The sequence below is a fragment of a genome, unplaced genomic scaffold (assembly GCF_019419815.1).
Source record: "Pyrus x bretschneideri cultivar Hongxiangsu unplaced genomic scaffold, Pyrus_bretschneideri_v1 Contig12, whole genome shotgun sequence".
NCBI lineage: Eukaryota > Viridiplantae > Streptophyta > Magnoliopsida > Rosales > Rosaceae > Pyrus > Pyrus x bretschneideri.
The window spans coordinates 644,580-662,939 of record NW_025999413.1 but is presented as its reverse complement, the minus strand read 5'-3'; the positions used below and the strand labels follow the sequence as shown (position 1 = coordinate 662,939).

The window sequence follows — 18,360 nt, the reverse complement described above, 5'->3', positions numbered from 1 at the left end:
AGGAGTGGCTGTGTCATAAAACGAGGAAAATGTAGATGTTATGGGAACTTTTCATAACAACAACATTATGGTTGATGACTCCATGTCCAAATCTTTCACCTCTTAGTTTTTCTACGACGGCATATAATTTTTCACCTCTTAAGTGTTTTCGTCTTTGCAGCGTTGATCATGAGGTGGGATGCTTGTATTTTAAGAGGAAACCCCTTCTCGATCTCAAACAAGGCCTTGTGGATCCTTCCGACTGGGTTTCATCTCTGGCAGAAGAAGATTGATGCAAATGAAGTGACTTTCGTTACAAAAGTTGACTGAATAACAGGTGATCATTTTTTTAAGGGAATTCCAAAAACTCATATACTTGTTAAAAACGCCCTTGATGTATTAGAATATGACCACTTTTGTCCAAGAATAGGCATTTCTGCTAGAAAACGAACAAAATTAACCAAACCCAAATTGGTTGATTCAATGTCACTACCATCATTAACACGTGGACTAATTTGGGACAAAAAAAGTTTGACGACCAAAATTGAAGAACTGCTATGACACCGGGGAAATTTTGTAATTAGCAGCTTTCACGTTTTTTAACCGTTGAGATAGTTCTACCAAAGTCCATCAACAACTGTTTTGTCTATTATCCATTCCCGCCACAGGGCACCGGCCGCCGGACAACATGCCTCTCTGCTTCCTCTCCGTCCGTCCTCCTCCGCCTCCACTCATCACCTGCCACGTGTCCCCAACCGCAGTGCATCCCCCGCCGTCTGCTTCAGCACCACCACAAGTACCAGCAGCACTACCTTCTCTCTCACTGAGCCCTAGCTCAACCCCTCCTTCGCCGCCGCTGACCTGCGCCCTCCACTGCCCGCACTTCGAATCGTAACTCTCAGCTCAAATCCCTATTAGTTTATTTTCTCATAATTATTGTTCGTCTTGATTTAAATTTTGTTTTCTGTTCGGTGTATAATCAGGTGCTCCGGGTGTACGCACGAGTTCAATCTCCACCGTCCTGTCATCGTCGATGAGGCGACGGAGTTCTTCAAGACAGTTGGAGTCTCAGATTTCACTTTTGACAGTTGTAAATTGGTGCTTTACTTAACTTCTTTTTCCCCTTAATTTCGTAAAGTTTGCCTTTTCTTAAAATTTAAATAAAAAGAAATATCTCTCTGGTATTGGTTAGGGTTTTTATCTTGATATTATCTGGGTTTGGTGTTAGTGGGGATGGCGGTGTCGCGCAAAGTTAGCCATTCGTGGCTCGCCGGAAAACCCCCTGATTGGGCTTTATCAGGAGGGAACTCATAATGTAGTAGATATTCCTCAATGCAAAGGTCCCAATCCTAATGACTTTATATTTGATATATAATCCTTGGATTAGTGTTATTCTATATTTTTAGTTTAATTTGTGTTTTCTTTTCTGTTTTTGCAGCTCATCATCCAAGTATAAATGCCGCTGTGGAGTTGCTTAAACAAGGTCCCTTTTCGGTTATTAAAACTGAATGTTACGTGCTTTCATTTCCAGTTTTTGAGTCTTGAATCATTTATTATTTGTATAACATTCAGGTATTACTGAACTACGTGTTGAGCCGTATGATGAAGATGAGGGGACGGGTGATTTACGATATGTGCAGGTGACTGATGTGATTCAAAATAATGAAAATGCGCATGGAAAACATGTTAGTAAGTTGTAATGTTTTGGAATTCAATTAATAGTGGTGTTGTGTGCAGATGGCTGTGACAACACACAATACTTCCCTTCCTGCTTCCGAAAGATATAAGAATGGTTAGTAGCTGAATTTATCAGAGTTATTCTAGAAAGAGCTTTTGTGTGATACACAAATTTTAATGTGAAATCTGATTAACTTAGAAATTACGTCTCTTTCTAGGTAAAGTGCAGGTAGCTTTAGTATGGAATTCAAGAAACGAAAATTCCCCGAATACAGAGAAACTGCAAGCCTTGGCTAATGTGAGCTAGCTACTTCATTTCATTGTTGTAAATGTTTTCTTTAAAAGAATTATATTAAAGAATATATGATCTGCATGCTTGTTTCCAGTTCATATGGAGAAATGGTGGGCCGAGGAGCACGGTCAATCTGATTCACTCTGTATGGGCTAACTTTCAGACATCATCTAACAATGTGAGTCCAAAGGGTTATTTTTAGTGAGTTTTTACTAAGTTATTTGAATTTACTTTATGTTACTCGGTGATGCAGATAATCTTTGGGAATAGATGGAGACATCTTTTAGGAGAAAGAGACTTTTGGGAACATGTTGGAGGAATTGATATTTCCTTGGCTCCGTCCAGTTTTGGCCAAGCAAACACAAGGGTATTTTAAATTTATTACCCAACTATTCAAATTTTATTCAAATGCATAATTTCATTTCCATCAGCATCAACTTCCGTTCAAATTATGAACTTGCAAATTAAAGCCGTATCAACCACTTAAATTCTTAAAAAAGAAAAAGAAAACCCTTAGAATGCGCAGATATTATGTCATATATTAGTAAGTGTATACTTAAATCTCAAAGGCATCATAATTTGAAAGATGTAAACAGAATGAACCTTTGGTTTAATAGCGAACCACCTATTGAACCTGTTTTCTGAAACTTGACTACGGAAATCCCTACATTTTTAGTCTTCTGTTTCTTGAAAAAGTTTCCACTCACTATCTCGTGGTCTAATGCTACTCCATTCCAGGCTTTTGATACCTTGCTCCGGAAGCTACAAAAATATGTCCCTCAGGGAGCTTCTGTTGCTGATTTGTATGCAGGAGCTGGTGTAATTGGATTATCATTAGCTGTGACAAGAAAATGCAGGCAAGAATTGGGATAATTGTAAAAGCACTGGTATAAAAACTCAAAATTTCTCTCTTTTTGTTTTTATATGTTATAAAATGGAGTTATAATTGCTGTCTAGGTCTGTTCGATGCATTGAGATTAACAAAGAATCAAAAGTATCCTTTGAGAAGACAGTTGACCGCCTGCCAAACTCGGTAGAGTGCAGCATCAGCTGGCATCTTGCAGACACTTCTAAAGTTAGTATAGTAACTTTTTGAAAGTTTATGATCATATATTTCTGAAGTTGTTACCCCAGAGTCATGTATGCAGAGATCCCAAGTTCTTTTTATACCTATATTATAAGGTGTATAAAGGAATTTTTACAAATTTCTCTGTTATTCCATTAGGATTGCGGTGGAATAGTTGGGAACTAACTTTATAAATTTCTCACAAATAACCTAGGACCCTCTTTCTTGGATCATGGGATCAGATGTACTTGTTGTTGATCCTCCTAGAAAGGGACTGGATGCATCTCTTGTTGATGCATTGCAGAGTATAGCTTCAGCAAAGCGTAAAGCTAAGTCGTCCTCAGATAGGTTAGGCCATTTCTGTACTCAAAATATTGAAGTGAAGGACCTCACTGGTGATCCTTGTGGATAATTAATTCAGCTCGTTTATATGTCAACTCAGTTCAAGCTCAAGGGGTAAGGATGAGAAGAGACCATGGATGCTGCGTGCAAAAGAAGCTTCAGTTCAGATCGGAAGCGAAGTTACTTCAGAAGATAGTAAATCATGGCCTCAAACCCTTATTTATATAAGTTGTGGATGGGAAAGCTTCAAAGAGGTATAAAGTTGTTGCTATGATATTTCATGAAATTAGATTATTCTCTGCTCTGATTATTCCATCCCATCTTCGTCTACTTTATTGTTAACTTTTCTTCCTCTACCTAATTAGGGATTAATGTTTCAACAGGATTGCAAGGATTTGTTGTCTAGCAAGGCATGGCACTTGGAAAAAGCCCATGGCTATAATTTTTTCCCTGGAACCCAGAGGTATGTATCAGTTTCTTCTCTTTTGACTCCTGTCTCCTTTCCAATATATGAAGCATCTCGTTACATTTCAATTGGGTCGAAATTCTGGATAACTAATTTTTGTGATATATTATCAAGATTGCCAACATTTCCTTCAAATACTTTTTTCTTCCTGGTTCTTATCGAGGCAGACTTCTCAGAAAATCCAAGCTGTTTGAATGACTAAATTAAATGTAGCATATATTATACTTTTAATTTGATACATATTCTCATTTCCAGATTATTTTTTTTCCCATTTGTGCATGATAAATGTTCTTCTGCCATGATTGCAGCATCGAGGTTTTAGCTGTGTTCAAGAGGGGCCAAGGAAGCCCAAAGAAAAAGAGAACGGGAATAAAGCAGAAGAAACGCTTGTAAACAATTCTGAAAGTAGGATTTTGTAGTGACTTTCAGTGATGATTGCTTGAACTTTGATGGCCGCTTGAACTTTATTCTGGGGTTATTACAAGAAGACTAGTGGGAGTATCTAGTAGAGAGAATGTAACAAAACCAAATCTTCTGTGTTTCTTTCCCTTTTGTAGAAAGGGATTTTGTTCACCATCGGCTGAAACTTGTGTAAAATGAATAGTTAGAGATGAATGAAATTGCAATTTGTTGTATATCTACCTGACTCCTTTTGAATTGGATGAAAAGAATAAATAATTGGTAGAAAAATTTTAAAATGAAGAATGCATTGTCTTCCACCAGGAAAGCTGCTAGTTCCGTTGGCTGAGGAGAAGACGTTTTCAGTTCCCCTTCTCGCTGCCTGCAGATTTTGTGAGATGTGGAAAGGCATTCAAAATATTGTAGGCTATTAAATCCTGCCTGGTTAAGATCCCAACCACTGGAGGCACCTACAAATGGAGCACACATCGAGGTTAGTGATATTGGCCTTTACAAAAATTTTAGTGTACCATGTTTAATAACTATGCTCAATGGACAGAATAAATATGCTCGTGTGCAAGTTGTAACGCTCGTTAACAAGTACATGGTGTTTAGTAAAACGAGAATGATTGCTAAACTCACCCCTGATGCTTCATAGTTTGGCACAATGAGCAAATGGCGAAGTCCCACTTGCCTGAAAAGAACCATAGCTTTTGCCACAGACATGCCTTCCATAACTGTGTAAGGTGTTCTATTGGTGAGTGGATGCAGATCTACATACATCTCCATTTCGTCCCTTGTCACAGCCACCTCCTCGATCTTCTCTTCTCTCTCGGCCAACTCAACCGAGGTAAATTTCTCTCTTACTTCCCACTCCTCTGTTCTTCTTTTCTCTCTTAGGAACCATTTCTTTTTCAGCACCTGAACAAGGTGAGCTCGAAGAATTAGTCCATGTACTTCTGTTGCCCCAACAGCCAATCCCATTGGCGGCACCACTTCTTCTACAACAGGGAAACCATTGTGTGTGGTGTTTCGCAGGACCTCCACAATACGATCCACCTTTTCAATTCCACAGAGGGTGACTACTGGCGGCTTGGCATCAGCGAGCTCACCTACTGTCAGATTTCTCATCCATGGTTCTGGACTTGCCTCCAAGAAAGGCAAACCTTTTAAGTGCAGTATAATCTCATAGATGCTCTGGTTGAAACTGTCTCCAACTGTTTTGGAAATCAGGAGGACAATCATTGTTATGGGCAGTAAGAGGAGGTTGTTGGTGAGCTCAAGAAATATGACACATAGTGAAACGGTCATCCTCATTGACCCTGCCATTAGGGAAGCTGCGCCAAGAACAGCGAAAAGCCCCTGGTCAATGCTCGTATATGATTGCATGGCAATTCCAAGCAGACGGCCATAAGCTGAGCCCATAAGGATGATGGGAAGGAAAAGTCCAGATGGCACAGCAATTCCAAGGGTAAACAATCCTAAGATGCAATATAGTACGAAGAAGATTAGGAGGGATAAGGGACGATACTCAGCGGAAGTGTTTGTCGAAAAGATGTTTCGAACTGCATCATCATTGGTGGCAAGGAGAAGAGTAGCTAGGTCATTGTAGTGGCCATCTGGGCAGTTGAACTTTTTGTAGTTTCCAGATCCTTCATTGGTGGGACAGACGGACTCCGAGAGAGAGGAGTTACAGGGTGTGCATTTGACAAGGAAAGGGAGACCATATAGGCATGCAGAAGTAAAGAGTGAAACAGTGAGACTGAGGAGCAGCTTGTGAACTTTTCCCTTCCTGCCCGAAGAGTAAACCAAGAAGTAATTAGTATCGAATTGACATTGTGGTGTGTCAGTTTTCATATTTGGTTTAGGGTTGCTTACTGATTTATGAGACTGTATAGTCTGAGGATCTTGTCGAGAAGATAGTTGTACATGCTTCCCGAAACTCCACCAATAATGCCAATTACAGCTACGGGGATGATATCCCACGCATGGTATGTTACAGTAACAGTGCTTACGTCGAACATGATAAGCCCTCCTTGCCCGAAAAGCCCACATTCCCCAGAATTGCATATTTGGATAAAAGCTCTAAGCACCACAACCACAATGGCTGTGCTGAAGAAGGTTCTCCAGAGAAGGGCACTCCTCCACCAAGTTGCCACCTCTTCAAGGGCAAACAGTACACCACCCACAGGAGCTCGGAAAGCTGCACATACCCCAGAGGCAGCACCACAGGTAATGATATCTCGCCGGTCACGGTCATTGTTGAAGTAGCGGAGCCAACCCCATTTAATACGGTAATTGTCAGGTCCCCCTTGACCTAATAAGGAAGCAATGCAGCTTCCAATGTGCACAAGAGGCCCTTCTTTTCCAAGATCTAGGCCTGCAGAGACAGCCCCAATGCTTCCGAATATCTGCAAGATGAAAGTTTTTGTGCCACTTAGCTTAATAAATTATGAAATTATATGAAACCAATGTTCAATTGAAAAATGAAAATCAACCTTGACAATCATTGTTGTCGCACCAAACATATTCGGTGTGTCAACTCCGTTGAGATATGCTTTGATTTCAGGTATACCGGGTCCAGCTGCAGTCGGAGCAAAACATACACACAGAACAGAAGCACTAGCGGTCAGTAGAAGATTGGCCCCGGCTATAAAGATGAACCCCATCAGGTACCTACACCACACGATTCCCGTATTGTTTATGCGATCATAGGCATTTCTACAGACTATAATATAATATCTGGATTGCAACAAACCTTCCCTTCTCAATGAAACTAACCGCGGCAAGAAGCTTGTAGCCGGCAATATTCTCAACAGCGAGGTTAATGAGGGTGGCGATTATACCAGTTAGGAGTCCAACAAGGAAGGCAAGGATCCATTTCAAAAATACATACTGCAAGACTTGGAATTTGGATCTGCTTCTCCAATCATGCTTAAACAGATCGTTCTCATTGATCCTGCATCAAACCAACTTCAATTCAATGTGAAGAAGGTCAACATAATAAGGATTCAGGTTCTTCTTTTCGATATGGAAAACTAGAAACAGGTTGTTCAAGTCGTTACTCGTAGTCCAAGCTCTCGATATGGGAGACTTTGGCTCCAACCATAGCCAGTGGAGTGGAAGAAACTGTCCGGTTTCTCTTGAGGAGGAGTGGTTGGTGGAGAGCAATGCTCTCCGGATCTCTTTCTTCTGCACCAGTTTCTTGCATGGTTTGGGGAACTGCAGCTTCGGCGTATTGGTTCGAGTGTTCCTCCATCGGGCTCATGGAAGCTGCAGAGCGAGAGAAACAGAGAGCTCTCAAACTCTCAGTCTGAAGTGATCCTGCTACACGTATTGACTAGGATATTAGATTTGGCTAGAAGCAAAGAACTGCTGGTATCACGCAGTCCATATTATACTGTATAATTAAAGTAATACGTATCGATAGGCACTTGTTTGATTTTGTACATAAATGATACATGGCAACAGTGGCACTGCTCTTATATATAATTATATATGCCCATGCATATCACATGTATAATTAATTATGAAAAATAGACGGAGTCTTTTGACAAAAAAGGCGACCCTAAGTGATAAGGGTTTTCCGCTTTGCAGAAGTCTAGAAAATATCTATCGTACGCAGTTTATTTTTGCTTTGCAAAGAAACTGTTTTCACAACTCGAACTCATGATCTTTCGGTCACAAGAAAAAAAATAGTATGATTTTTTTTTTTTTGTTAAAAAGAGTACGATATTTCATTCATTAACAAAGAGACGTAAAATCAGTTCAAACTTTATGAGCGTAAGACATACTTAGCCCAAATACAGTTACTGGATTGATAATCTGCACAAGAGGCCTCCCTGCAAAAATATGCACAGTGAGTTGTGTTTGGATGTTCCATATTGACAAAGAAGAATTTACATAAAATGTCTTTGTCATGTGTTGCTCCACTTTAATAATACGATATTATATTTAAAATAATTTTATGCAAGTTTCTCTTGCTATCGACTCCGTTGACAATAATCAAATGATACATACACCTTACACATGATTTGTGATCTGAAACTTCTCAAAATTCTGCCGTATCTGGAAAGATAGATTTGCACAAAATGTGACAGCCAGTCAACCAATTGAGCAGACACATGTGTCAACATCTAACCCTAGGATCATACAAATCAAGGGTGGGCATCAAATGTGACCTTTGGGGTGATTGAAAAGGCAACTTGTCAATTTCAATCATTAGAATCTAAAATTTGGATTTTGTATATTTGTCGACGAAACCCGTGGCCACTAAATTATTGGACGATGCTATTGATGTATCTTTTTAAACTCTAATATATTTTTCTTAATTTTTTATGATAGAATCGAATAAATTAAAATAAATTAATAAACAAAAATTAGGACCTATAATTTTGGAATTTTTGTTTTCTTCATGTTTAAATTCGATCAAATTTCGACTGTCTCATATAAATTATTCATATTAGTACTTCAGAAACTTAATTGTGCGCCCAATTTGTTTTCATTTAGAAAGAAAAACACTCTTATAAAAAGTACACAATTAAATTTTTAGAGTGTCAATTATAACTCTCATTTTTTTTAAACGATTAATCTTTTAAACCCTAAACGGAGATTTTGACCTTAATTTAAATATATAAAATTCAAGCCCCTTATTTTCAAAGGAAAACCAATGAAAATGGTTTGAAAACTTTGAGTTTTAAGGATAAGGACAAAATAAAGAGTAGAGTGAATAGTACTAATATTGATTTTTTAGAGTATCTCCAAATGAAATGTCAAATTTTAAACATCAAAATGATAGTTGATACCCTATGTGGCAAATTGACATTTTGTACAATATTTTGCTCCACCTGATATGTTAAATAATAATGTTATTTAATAAACTTTTTATCTTTTTGTGGAGTCTAATGATTAAGGCAACCAATCAAATATTTAAAAAACATAACAACATTTATTATATATTATATTAATCTATTGAAATATCATTTAATAAATTTGACATTTGCTGTCAAATTTGACAGCAAAAACCTTTGACTTCAAATGACTCAGAGCCACCTAAGAAATTGAAGGCTCGGTTGGAGAGAGTCTGTTGCCACTTTTTACTGTTGTATGCTACGTAGCAATTTTGACATTTCCTTTGAAGATGCTCTTAGTGTAAAAATATGATTTTTTGTTAAAGTGAATAGTACCGGGAATTTTTCGTTAAAGTTCTCTATTTTCAAAGGTATATATCTATACCCATAAGTATATTCTAGGGTCTTCAAGATATAACATAAATGTGATCAAATGACAACTTGTGGCTGTAGTTTAGTGGTAAGAATTCCACGTTGTGGCCGTGGAGACCTGGGCTCGAATCCCAGCAGCCACACTAACAAGTGGATAATTTTTTTTCTTGTTCTTGTTTTTGTTTTGTAATTAGGTGAACGCTAGAGATGTTTAACACATTTTTCTCTTTTACATATAAAACTTGTTTAACAACTTATCTAATTTTACCATTGACTCGACTCATGTCTCCACAAAAATGGAACAAAAATAAATAAAATGAGGATATTTTACAAATATTTTACGTGTTAGAAATGTAGAAGTTAGAAACGTAGAAGTGGTTTCTGAAGCTTGCGATGCAATGACCATGTCGCACAAATAGATGTTATTATGGTATTGTACAAATTTGCAAACTAATTAAAAATCGTGATTAGCTCTGTTTTCAATTTAGTTTTTGCAAACTTTTTGAAAGAAAAAAAAAAACATGATAGCTTTCATTAAAAATGAAACTCAAGTAGAATTCGAGTCTGGGATGTACATCAAAGGAGGCCTTCAAACCAAACTAAACAAGTTTCAATTGATAAACGTGTACGTTTTTGCGAGGTTTGGAGTGTAGATTGAGGGGCATGTGTATGAGTTCTTTAGCAGCATCCTTATAGTTTATTGAGAATCAACAGCATCGTATCCTGCCCCCAATGAACGAGTAACAAATCACCTTGTGTAATAAAAAAGAGAATCAATACTCCGTTGTTTGATTCCAAAAATTAACAAACCTCTCTTTGTACCAGTGAGGTCGATCAACAAAATCAAAATGAAGCAATTGCGAGAGCAAAAAGCAATTACCCAAAACTTACGACACAATTAAGCAAAATTCAATATTACTTAGCATAAAATACAGAAAGTCGATTACAGTTGGAGTCTAAATTCTTCAAATACAATTGACAAGTCCACTCAAACCCTGACTTCTGATACATATAATTATACATATATATGTAAAATTCCATTCAAATTCAACATTCTCCTTTAATAATTGGAGAATGGCAAACCGAATCATCAAACCCTTAATCTCCCAAATATTGAAGAATAAGGGGAAAACAAAATGTTTTTGGCCATTTATTTTATGTATTGGGCATCATGATATATATATATATATATATATATATATTAATATAGCTATGAAATAAAAACACCAAACCTAAGTAGCATGGCATTTTAATTTCATTATTAGCTGATCACATAATAGTGCACTGGCTGTCCGGATCATAAAATGGATGGACCTGCATTGGAGGAGGCGGCTGCGGAAACCTCAGCGCCGGCAGGGTTGCCCGTGTCTCATGGTAACTAGGGTAGTACTGAGAATGCTGGTGGTAAGGAATTGTTGTTCCATAGCTTCCATTGTGACCATAATATCCGTAATCATGATTGTTATTGTAATAGTCCCCATAGCCTTGTCCAGTTCTGTAATTGGCAACAGGTTTGGCTTCGTAGAACTGATGCTTGTATCCTGAATCAACTCTGAGCAGCTCTGCATGCTTCCCTGATTTTGCTAATAACTTGAGAAGCATGTCTGCTTCAATTGTTCCCGAAACATAAGCAATTCCGGCTTGAGTATCGATGGTGTAAGACACTCCTTAATTATAATCAAATCAAAATTTAATTAAATTAAACAGTAGAGATTCAAGAACAATGAGATTAACATATAATCTATCGTTTTCCAGTAAAAAAGCATAAACTCAGATCTTCAAAAACAAAAAGACTCTTTTTATATACGTAATTCAAGCAATGCAAGAGATGCAATTCATTTAAGGGGTAAACTGTTGTTTTTTTCCTTGAAATTTTCTCCAAATGTCAATTGGTGGCCAAAGTTTTTTTCTCATCCAATTTAATTTATGAAATGATGATTCCATCCAAATTTCCGTTGAAATTAAATTTCGGATGTCTTTAGGGCAATATTAGCGGTTTGTGGAGATAAGAATAATAAATCATAAGAACTACATGATATATCTTTTTGTACGTACCCTTGATTTTGCTCAAAACTTTGGTCATGGTCTTATGCCATCCGGGGGCACCCGTATCCACTTTCAACTCACAACTCTGCGAAATCATAAAATATAAGCAACCCATCTAGGCAAAGTTAATAAAGAAAATGAAATCACATGGAAAAGAAAAAGAGGGAGAAAACTAGGGTTTGCTAAAAGTCACTAACCATGAAACCAGTATCGGTTGTTTCAGTCATGATCAGAAAAATAACAGATTGCTAGGTTTCTGCAGAAAACTTGAAAGATTGTGCTGTGTTTTGTCTTGAAAGACAAAAGCTATGGTACTGTTGGGTGGTTTATATAGAGGAGGTGTAGGTAGGTTGTCTAGCAATTAAGGAGTAAGATTTGTTTGGTATTTTTGAAAATAATTATATGGGTTACTAATAACCAATCAAACAGATTTCAACCAAGTAAGGTAAGTTTTTAGGGTATATTCTTTCACACCATTCAAGCAGAGTATCTCTCAGAATACATTTTTCTATTTTGAGGACCATTTTTTCATGAAGAGTAAAATATATATATCTAGGAGATTTCATGGCCAAAATTCTGTGGACTGTGACAAATTCACCAATCCATTTTGCTCGCGATTAATGTAGTGTTCTTGTACCTTATTCATAATTTTGTAATTACTTAAAATTACGATGAAATAAATTTCTTTAGTTCTTTACCCAAAAAAAAAGAAAAGAGTTATTGAAAATTATATTGAACTGTTACATAGCTTATTAGTTATTATTGTGTTTTTATAATCTTTTATTTCTGTTGAAAAAAAAACTTTTATTAGATAGCTATAAAATGAATTTAAACATTGAGAGATTTTAGTAGGAAAATAAATTATTATTTGGTTAAATATAGCAATAAAAATAATCAATAATATGTGGTTGAATATTTTTTTTCTTTTAAAGTATCGAAGAAATAGACAGCAAAAAAGAGGAACAAAAGTATTCTAAAAGAATTCAAGATTTTGATATGGAAATTGCTTTAAATGCTTTACTTAATTTAAAATAATTCTAATCCAAACATTCGAAAACGCTTTTTAATTAATCCAAATTCAAATTTGAATCCCTCTTTCTTGATCATTGAGAAATATGAAAGATTTGACGTTAATAAATTAATAATAACGCTTGTATGCCAAAAACTAAGTAAATTATGTAGACTTTACTTAACAATTTTTTTTTCTTTCACTTATTTCCTATTAATTACTGTGTGTTGTGCACATGGCAATAGAGTGTGGAAGACCACATCTTGTATCACATACTTAACAAATGATGTGTATATGTTAGGACATGAATTTTTATGAAAAATGATTAATTATAAATTTGGAATGCAAATAAATTTCTTGACCACGTCACATTTCGGTGGGGGTTTCAGCCAAGACGAACGGTAGCGGATAAATTTTTTAATGTATCAATCTATGTCCTCATCAGACTAAAAAATTTCTCACAATGGTGAAGCTTATGACATGCAATGCTAGCAAACTGCGGTGTTGTATAGAAGTAAGGTACATGCATGCATGAATCATATGATCTCAAACTTGTCGTAGATGATTGGAGCACATTAAGCCGTTGAATAGTAGTTGATGAAAATAAACTGAAATTACTGATCAACCATAAAACTTCTTATATTTTGGTGAAAATATAAAAATAACTTGAAAATGAAACCTTTCTTTTTATAAGATCGGCTAAATACATTTTAAATCACTTTAACTTATTGGTAATAGAATTCAAACTTGAATTTAAGGACAGTAATCATACAATCTTGGATATTTTAAACCTATATCTGTAAAAGTGAGATCTTAATATTCATCAAAATTATAGCATTCAAATTTGAACGTGCAAGATATAAAAGATACAACTTTGAATTGATTTTGAACTAGGGTGGTGCTATCCAATATCCACACACCAAATCTTTACCTCTCAATACCCTCTCAATTTCAACATTCAGATTAATGAATTGGAAAAAATTAAATACCAAAAATTAACAAAGAGTGTGTGCGAGGTACCCTTAAACTAATATAGTTCGATACATATCTTCCTCACTTGATGATTTATAATTGGTGAGTACTTGAGATAAAGTGATTAATATGAAATATGAACTTCCTAAACTAAAAAGAAAAAGAAATATGATTAGAAGAAAGAAAAGGCAGCCAAAAGGTAAAGACAAAAATCGAAATTCAAATATAAATTTCCAGTAAAGTCTGCAAGATTACATATATATGTAGAACTCAACGAAATTCCATTCAAAATTCTACATACTCTCCTCTAATAATCGGGAGAAATTGCAAACACAAACTCCCTGCTAACATCCTTTTTCTTTTTTTTCTTTTTTCTTTTTTGTTTCTAGACAAAAGCTAACATCCCATTAAAAATTGGAAGAAGGGAAAAACAAATATCCCAAACTCAGATAATTGTAGCTAATAGGCACCATTTATGTGTTAGGGTTTAGGGCATGGTGTTTTTATTATTCACTGTCATCAGCTACGTGTGATCACATAATGGAGCACTGGCCGGAGTCTCTTTCCAATGGTGGCGGTCGGTGGTAGTGATGTGTTTTTGTTACAAGGCTTCGATCATGTTCGTATTGGTTAGACTTCGACACATAACCATAACCAGAACTGCCGTCTACAAGTCTGTATTGGTTAGACTTAGACCCATAACCATAACCGGAACCGCCATCTCCAAGTCTGTATTGATTGTCCTGTGGAGGTGGTTTCACACTCCTGTTCACATTACCAGTACTACTATTACCGACGGAGGTGGAGAAGTGATGACGGTGGTGTCCCGAATCAGAATGCACCCTGAGCAGCTGTGCATGCTTCCCTGCTTTTGCGAAACTCGTCAGAAGGGTGTTGGGATCCACTGTCCCCGCCACATATGCCATTCCGGCTTCTGCATCAATGCTGTATGATACTCCTTCATTCATTCATTCAAGTCATAAAAATATAAACAATATTATAGTAACTTAATTAGGTAATAAAAACGAGTCTGCAGAAGGAGCAAAAGAGTGAAAAAAAATATTTATAATATATTTGAAAATTATAAGCATATATATATATATATACACACACACACACACATACAGGTACCCCGGATGCTAATCAAAATTTTGATCATGGTCTTGTGCCATCCAGACGAACGAGTATCCAGTTTAATTTCACAAGTCTACAAATGAACACATACATAATCCAAACAAGTTAATTAAGATGAAATATATATGATTGATTAAGCACCCATTACAGATAATTAATTTGGCTTAAGGAGACTAACCACGAACCCAGCATTATTATTATTGGTATTGGACTCCGCCATGATCCTAATACTTGAATGAATGATTGCGCCCCTTCTGCTTCTGCTTTTGCTTCTTTGGTCGAATATCAAAGTGTGTTTAGTTTGTAATCACTTTTCTGGTTTATATAGAAAACTAGTAGGTCGGTCTTCTAACTATGAAATCATTACTAACTGAATTTGGATCCTCTCCGAACTTTACTATCCGGAGCCTAAGGATCAGGAAATCGGGCCCTTGGTTTGTGTAAAAGAGAGATCAGAGCTCTTGATTTGTGTGAGATGAGTTAATGAGAATTGTCAAATTCAATCTGAGTGATGGAATTGAATGATTTTTAGGCTTTGAACAATGAAATCTGAAAAGAATCAATATCCTTACTAATTAACCTGCTAATCCTTCACGTGATTCAAGAAAGGATCTCTGAGAATACAGTTTTGAATTTTCCATTATTTGGAGGACCATGTCATTTCTTCGTTAGTTGTATAATCTCAAGGATTAAGGGATATCAACTCATTGTCATTTCATGGATAGAAAGAAGGTAACATTGATTTATAAGAAGAGAAGTATTATTGGCACTTCAAAAATCTCATTTTACACTCTTTACAATTGTGTTTTTCTTTCTAAATATAGAAAGTTTGGAGTGTAAAATGAGATTTTTGGAGTGCCAATAACAATTCCCTATAAGAATTAAGGATCTCAAAATTTGAAATTGGTACATTTATTTATTTAGTTGATAAACCTTATCCATGATCCGCTATATAGAATTATATCTACCTTGAAATCAACTGCAATCATATTTTTTTTTATTGAATTTTGTAAGAGTTTGTGGATCATGCGGTCAATCAGTTATTATATCTTTGACAAAAGTCTTGTATTCGACCGTTCCATGTATAATATCGATTGTATATTATATTAGAATATCATACTCTAATTGATTTGGTTAGAATAATGTATTTTTTCTTTTTACACGCACATTTGAATCTCCCCATCATAATTTAAATTATATAAGATCAAATAAAAAAATCACTTTGTATAGAAAAATAAAGATAGAAAGTGAAATTTTGTGTTGAACAGTGTATGTAAACCCTCTATTCTTAGACCAAGATTTGCAAGGGATTGTATGTAATCTTCCACATCACTAACATGATTTACCCTCCATCTATTATTTTCCACTAATCCCATTACAAATTTGAAAACTGAGTCATTTCATCGAGAGAGATGAAAAAAATATATTCCTCTAATGGCTTTTTCACCGGTGCTCCTCGTATGCTTTTGAATTTGGATCTTCTCTGGATCTTATTGTCTAGATCATAAAAATTAAGAATCTGATCTATTGATTTGTGTGAAAGAGAGATCAGAACTTTTGGTTTGTGTGAAGTGAGTCAGCGGAATGAGTTAATGAAAATTGTCGAATTCAATTTGAATGATCCAAATTGTCTGGTTCTTAGGCTTTAGACATCTATCATATGCGTTCGTCTACGCAATGGTTTTAAGATTGCAATTGGTACATAGAACAAAAATACTAATCTTACTATATTTTACATGCTACATTTGTACCACCGCTCTAATAGAGATGAGATCCACACGTGTTGACAGACCCTATCGCTTTTAGAGACGTGGCACAAATGTAGTATGAAAAATATGATAAGTGTATCATTACTCTACCTAACTGGGGTAAGACAACACAATTAGGTGGGTAAAAGCATTGGAATTCACATCAAGTATCCTTCACACAGAAGCAAGAAAGAAAATTTTCAATTTTATTAAATTAAGATATAGGATCGGTTGTGCTTGGAGTCGATCAAGGAATAACTGAACTGAATGTAACTCTTTGACCAAAAAAAAAAAAAAAAAACTGAATCTAACTCTTATACAACTTACATGGACCAAAGCCTCTCTAAACATGGGTAGATATTCCTACAAATCAAGGGCCGGGCAGAATGTGGTCAGTAGGGTATGTCTCCTTGAGGAAGATCCCAGTTATCTCCATCGTCATCGCTCTTCTTGGTTTCGGGTATTTCCGGCTGAAAGGGTTTTGAAAAGGGACGCCGGCTGATAAAAAACACGAGCACCATTTTCAAGGGGGGGGGTAACTAACCCAAAGAAATGAAAAGCAGGACAAAACTTCATCACAAGCAGAAATTGGAACACAGACCTTCTCTTGTTTCGCTTTGCGGCGTCGCGAGTCCGGCGCTTCTTCTCGTCCTGATTGTTCTCAAAGTACCTCCTCCTCTTAACCTCCTGAATAACGCCGGCCCTCATGACCTCCCGCGGGAACCTGCCGAGCAGCCGCTCCTCGGGCTCGTTGTCGTCGACAATCACCTGAACATTGTACGCCGACTTGAAGAAGAGGACGCTGGCGTGAGCCAGAGAGGGGCATATCACAGACTCTATCGACGAAGCAGCAGCAGCAGAGTGGGCCCCTTGGGCTGGCAGTGGGACCAACCCATCTCTGGGCTTCTGGGTCTGTAAAATGGAGAGCTGGGTCGGTGGGATTTTGGGTTGCGATGGTTTTGTGAGGCTGAGGAAGGAGAACAAGTTGCAGAGAGCGGATGAGGCAGCCATGGATGCTGACTTTGGTGAGACTTGTCGACCTTCTTATTTTGCTGTTTATCTCTGTCTACTTTTTCCGGAGGGAACATAGGACTGGACCCACTAAGATACAATCTGTGCGATGGACTTCAAAATTGGGCCATTGGATCTAGACAGTCATGACCTGAGAGTGAGAGTGAGAGCCCTGGCTAGAAACAGTGGTTCCCCATCAACTGGATCGGACCATGTTTGGGGACTTACGTGGATATTAACCATTTATAACCCGTCATGAGTTCGGGTTTTATCCATTTAGACAAACAGAGACGGATCTGTGACACTTTATTTTTACACATTTTTTTGTACAGTTCACATTGTAATGTATTTCAACGATCCGTACGAATCATTTTGATATGGTTCTTATTCAATTTCTCATATTTCAAGTAGTAATATGCTTTAAACATCAAGTGTACAATACTTGGGGCTCTCAGTGCACCAAAATATTAATGAGGTAGATAAAGTAGTAAAAGATATGATATATTTCTTTAAATCTCACTCGTTCATTCCGAGTTACAATAAATACAACGTGATATTGTAATATTTTATAAAAGGTGATGATAAAGATATCAAAATTTTAAATCATCTTTTGTAAATCATATGTTGTCACGGTTAATGGTTGAACACCTCCTTTAGATCATTAAAAAGGAGCTAAACTATCAATTGCCACATTAAATTATTTACAAAAATATCTAATAATGTGCATTTTCATTTATAATATATCAATTACGTTATCCACTTTCTGCATAATGTGACTCAAACATTGCTTTATCATCATGTTTGAAGCAATTCATGCCACATGCTGACGTGCATACCCAATTCTTGGTAAATCCAAATACTCCTTTACTGTTTCCCTTGATTAATGTCATGTGTACTGGAAGATACATTTGGTGCTAAATATATATAGTTATTAGTTAAACCAATTTTCTACCAAAATAAATAAGTAAATATAATTAAACCAATTAAAAGATGAATG

General features: G+C 36.4%; 3 protein-coding genes and 1 non-coding gene across 4 annotated transcripts; 2 read left to right on the top strand and 2 right to left on the bottom strand.

The window, feature by feature from the left end:
• Positions 1 to 611: 611 nt before the first annotated feature.
• Positions 612 to 4,457, top strand: LOC125474271 (uncharacterized RNA methyltransferase pc1998). Its single transcript, XM_048577752.1, has 15 exons — positions 612 to 870; positions 963 to 1,077; positions 1,208 to 1,319; positions 1,418 to 1,462; positions 1,552 to 1,619; positions 1,717 to 1,771; positions 1,875 to 1,954; positions 2,043 to 2,126; positions 2,202 to 2,315; positions 2,687 to 2,805; positions 2,906 to 3,023; positions 3,229 to 3,362; positions 3,457 to 3,610; positions 3,740 to 3,819; positions 4,131 to 4,457. Exons 1-15 carry the CDS (start codon positions 668 to 670, stop codon positions 4,213 to 4,215), a joined length of 1,566 nt encoding a protein of 521 aa, XP_048433709.1. The 5' UTR covers positions 612 to 667; the 3' UTR covers positions 4,216 to 4,457.
• LOC125474270 (chloride channel protein CLC-b-like) lies at positions 4,258 to 7,489 on the bottom strand. The gene is made up of 6 exons (XM_048577751.1): positions 7,287 to 7,489; positions 6,980 to 7,180; positions 6,720 to 6,897; positions 6,100 to 6,632; positions 4,864 to 6,013; positions 4,258 to 4,691 (listed from the first exon to the last, which is right to left on the bottom strand). The coding sequence occupies exons 1-6, from the start codon at positions 7,487 to 7,489 to the stop codon at positions 4,584 to 4,586; spliced, it is 2,373 nt and encodes a 790-aa protein (XP_048433708.1). The 3' UTR covers positions 4,258 to 4,583.
• Positions 7,490 to 9,514: 2,025 nt separating this feature from the next.
• TRNAH-GUG lies at positions 9,515 to 9,586 on the top strand. Its single transcript has one exon. It is a non-coding gene; the product is annotated as a tRNA-His (tRNA).
• A 6,872-nt stretch (positions 9,587 to 16,458) lies between these two features.
• Positions 16,459 to 17,553, bottom strand: LOC125474091 (30S ribosomal protein S21, chloroplastic). The gene is made up of 2 exons (XM_048577521.1): positions 16,954 to 17,553; positions 16,459 to 16,850 (listed from the first exon to the last, which is right to left on the bottom strand). The coding sequence occupies exons 1-2, from the start codon at positions 17,361 to 17,363 to the stop codon at positions 16,745 to 16,747; spliced, it is 516 nt and encodes a 171-aa protein (XP_048433478.1). The 5' UTR covers positions 17,364 to 17,553; the 3' UTR covers positions 16,459 to 16,744.
• Between the last annotated feature and the right edge of the window lie 807 nt (positions 17,554 to 18,360).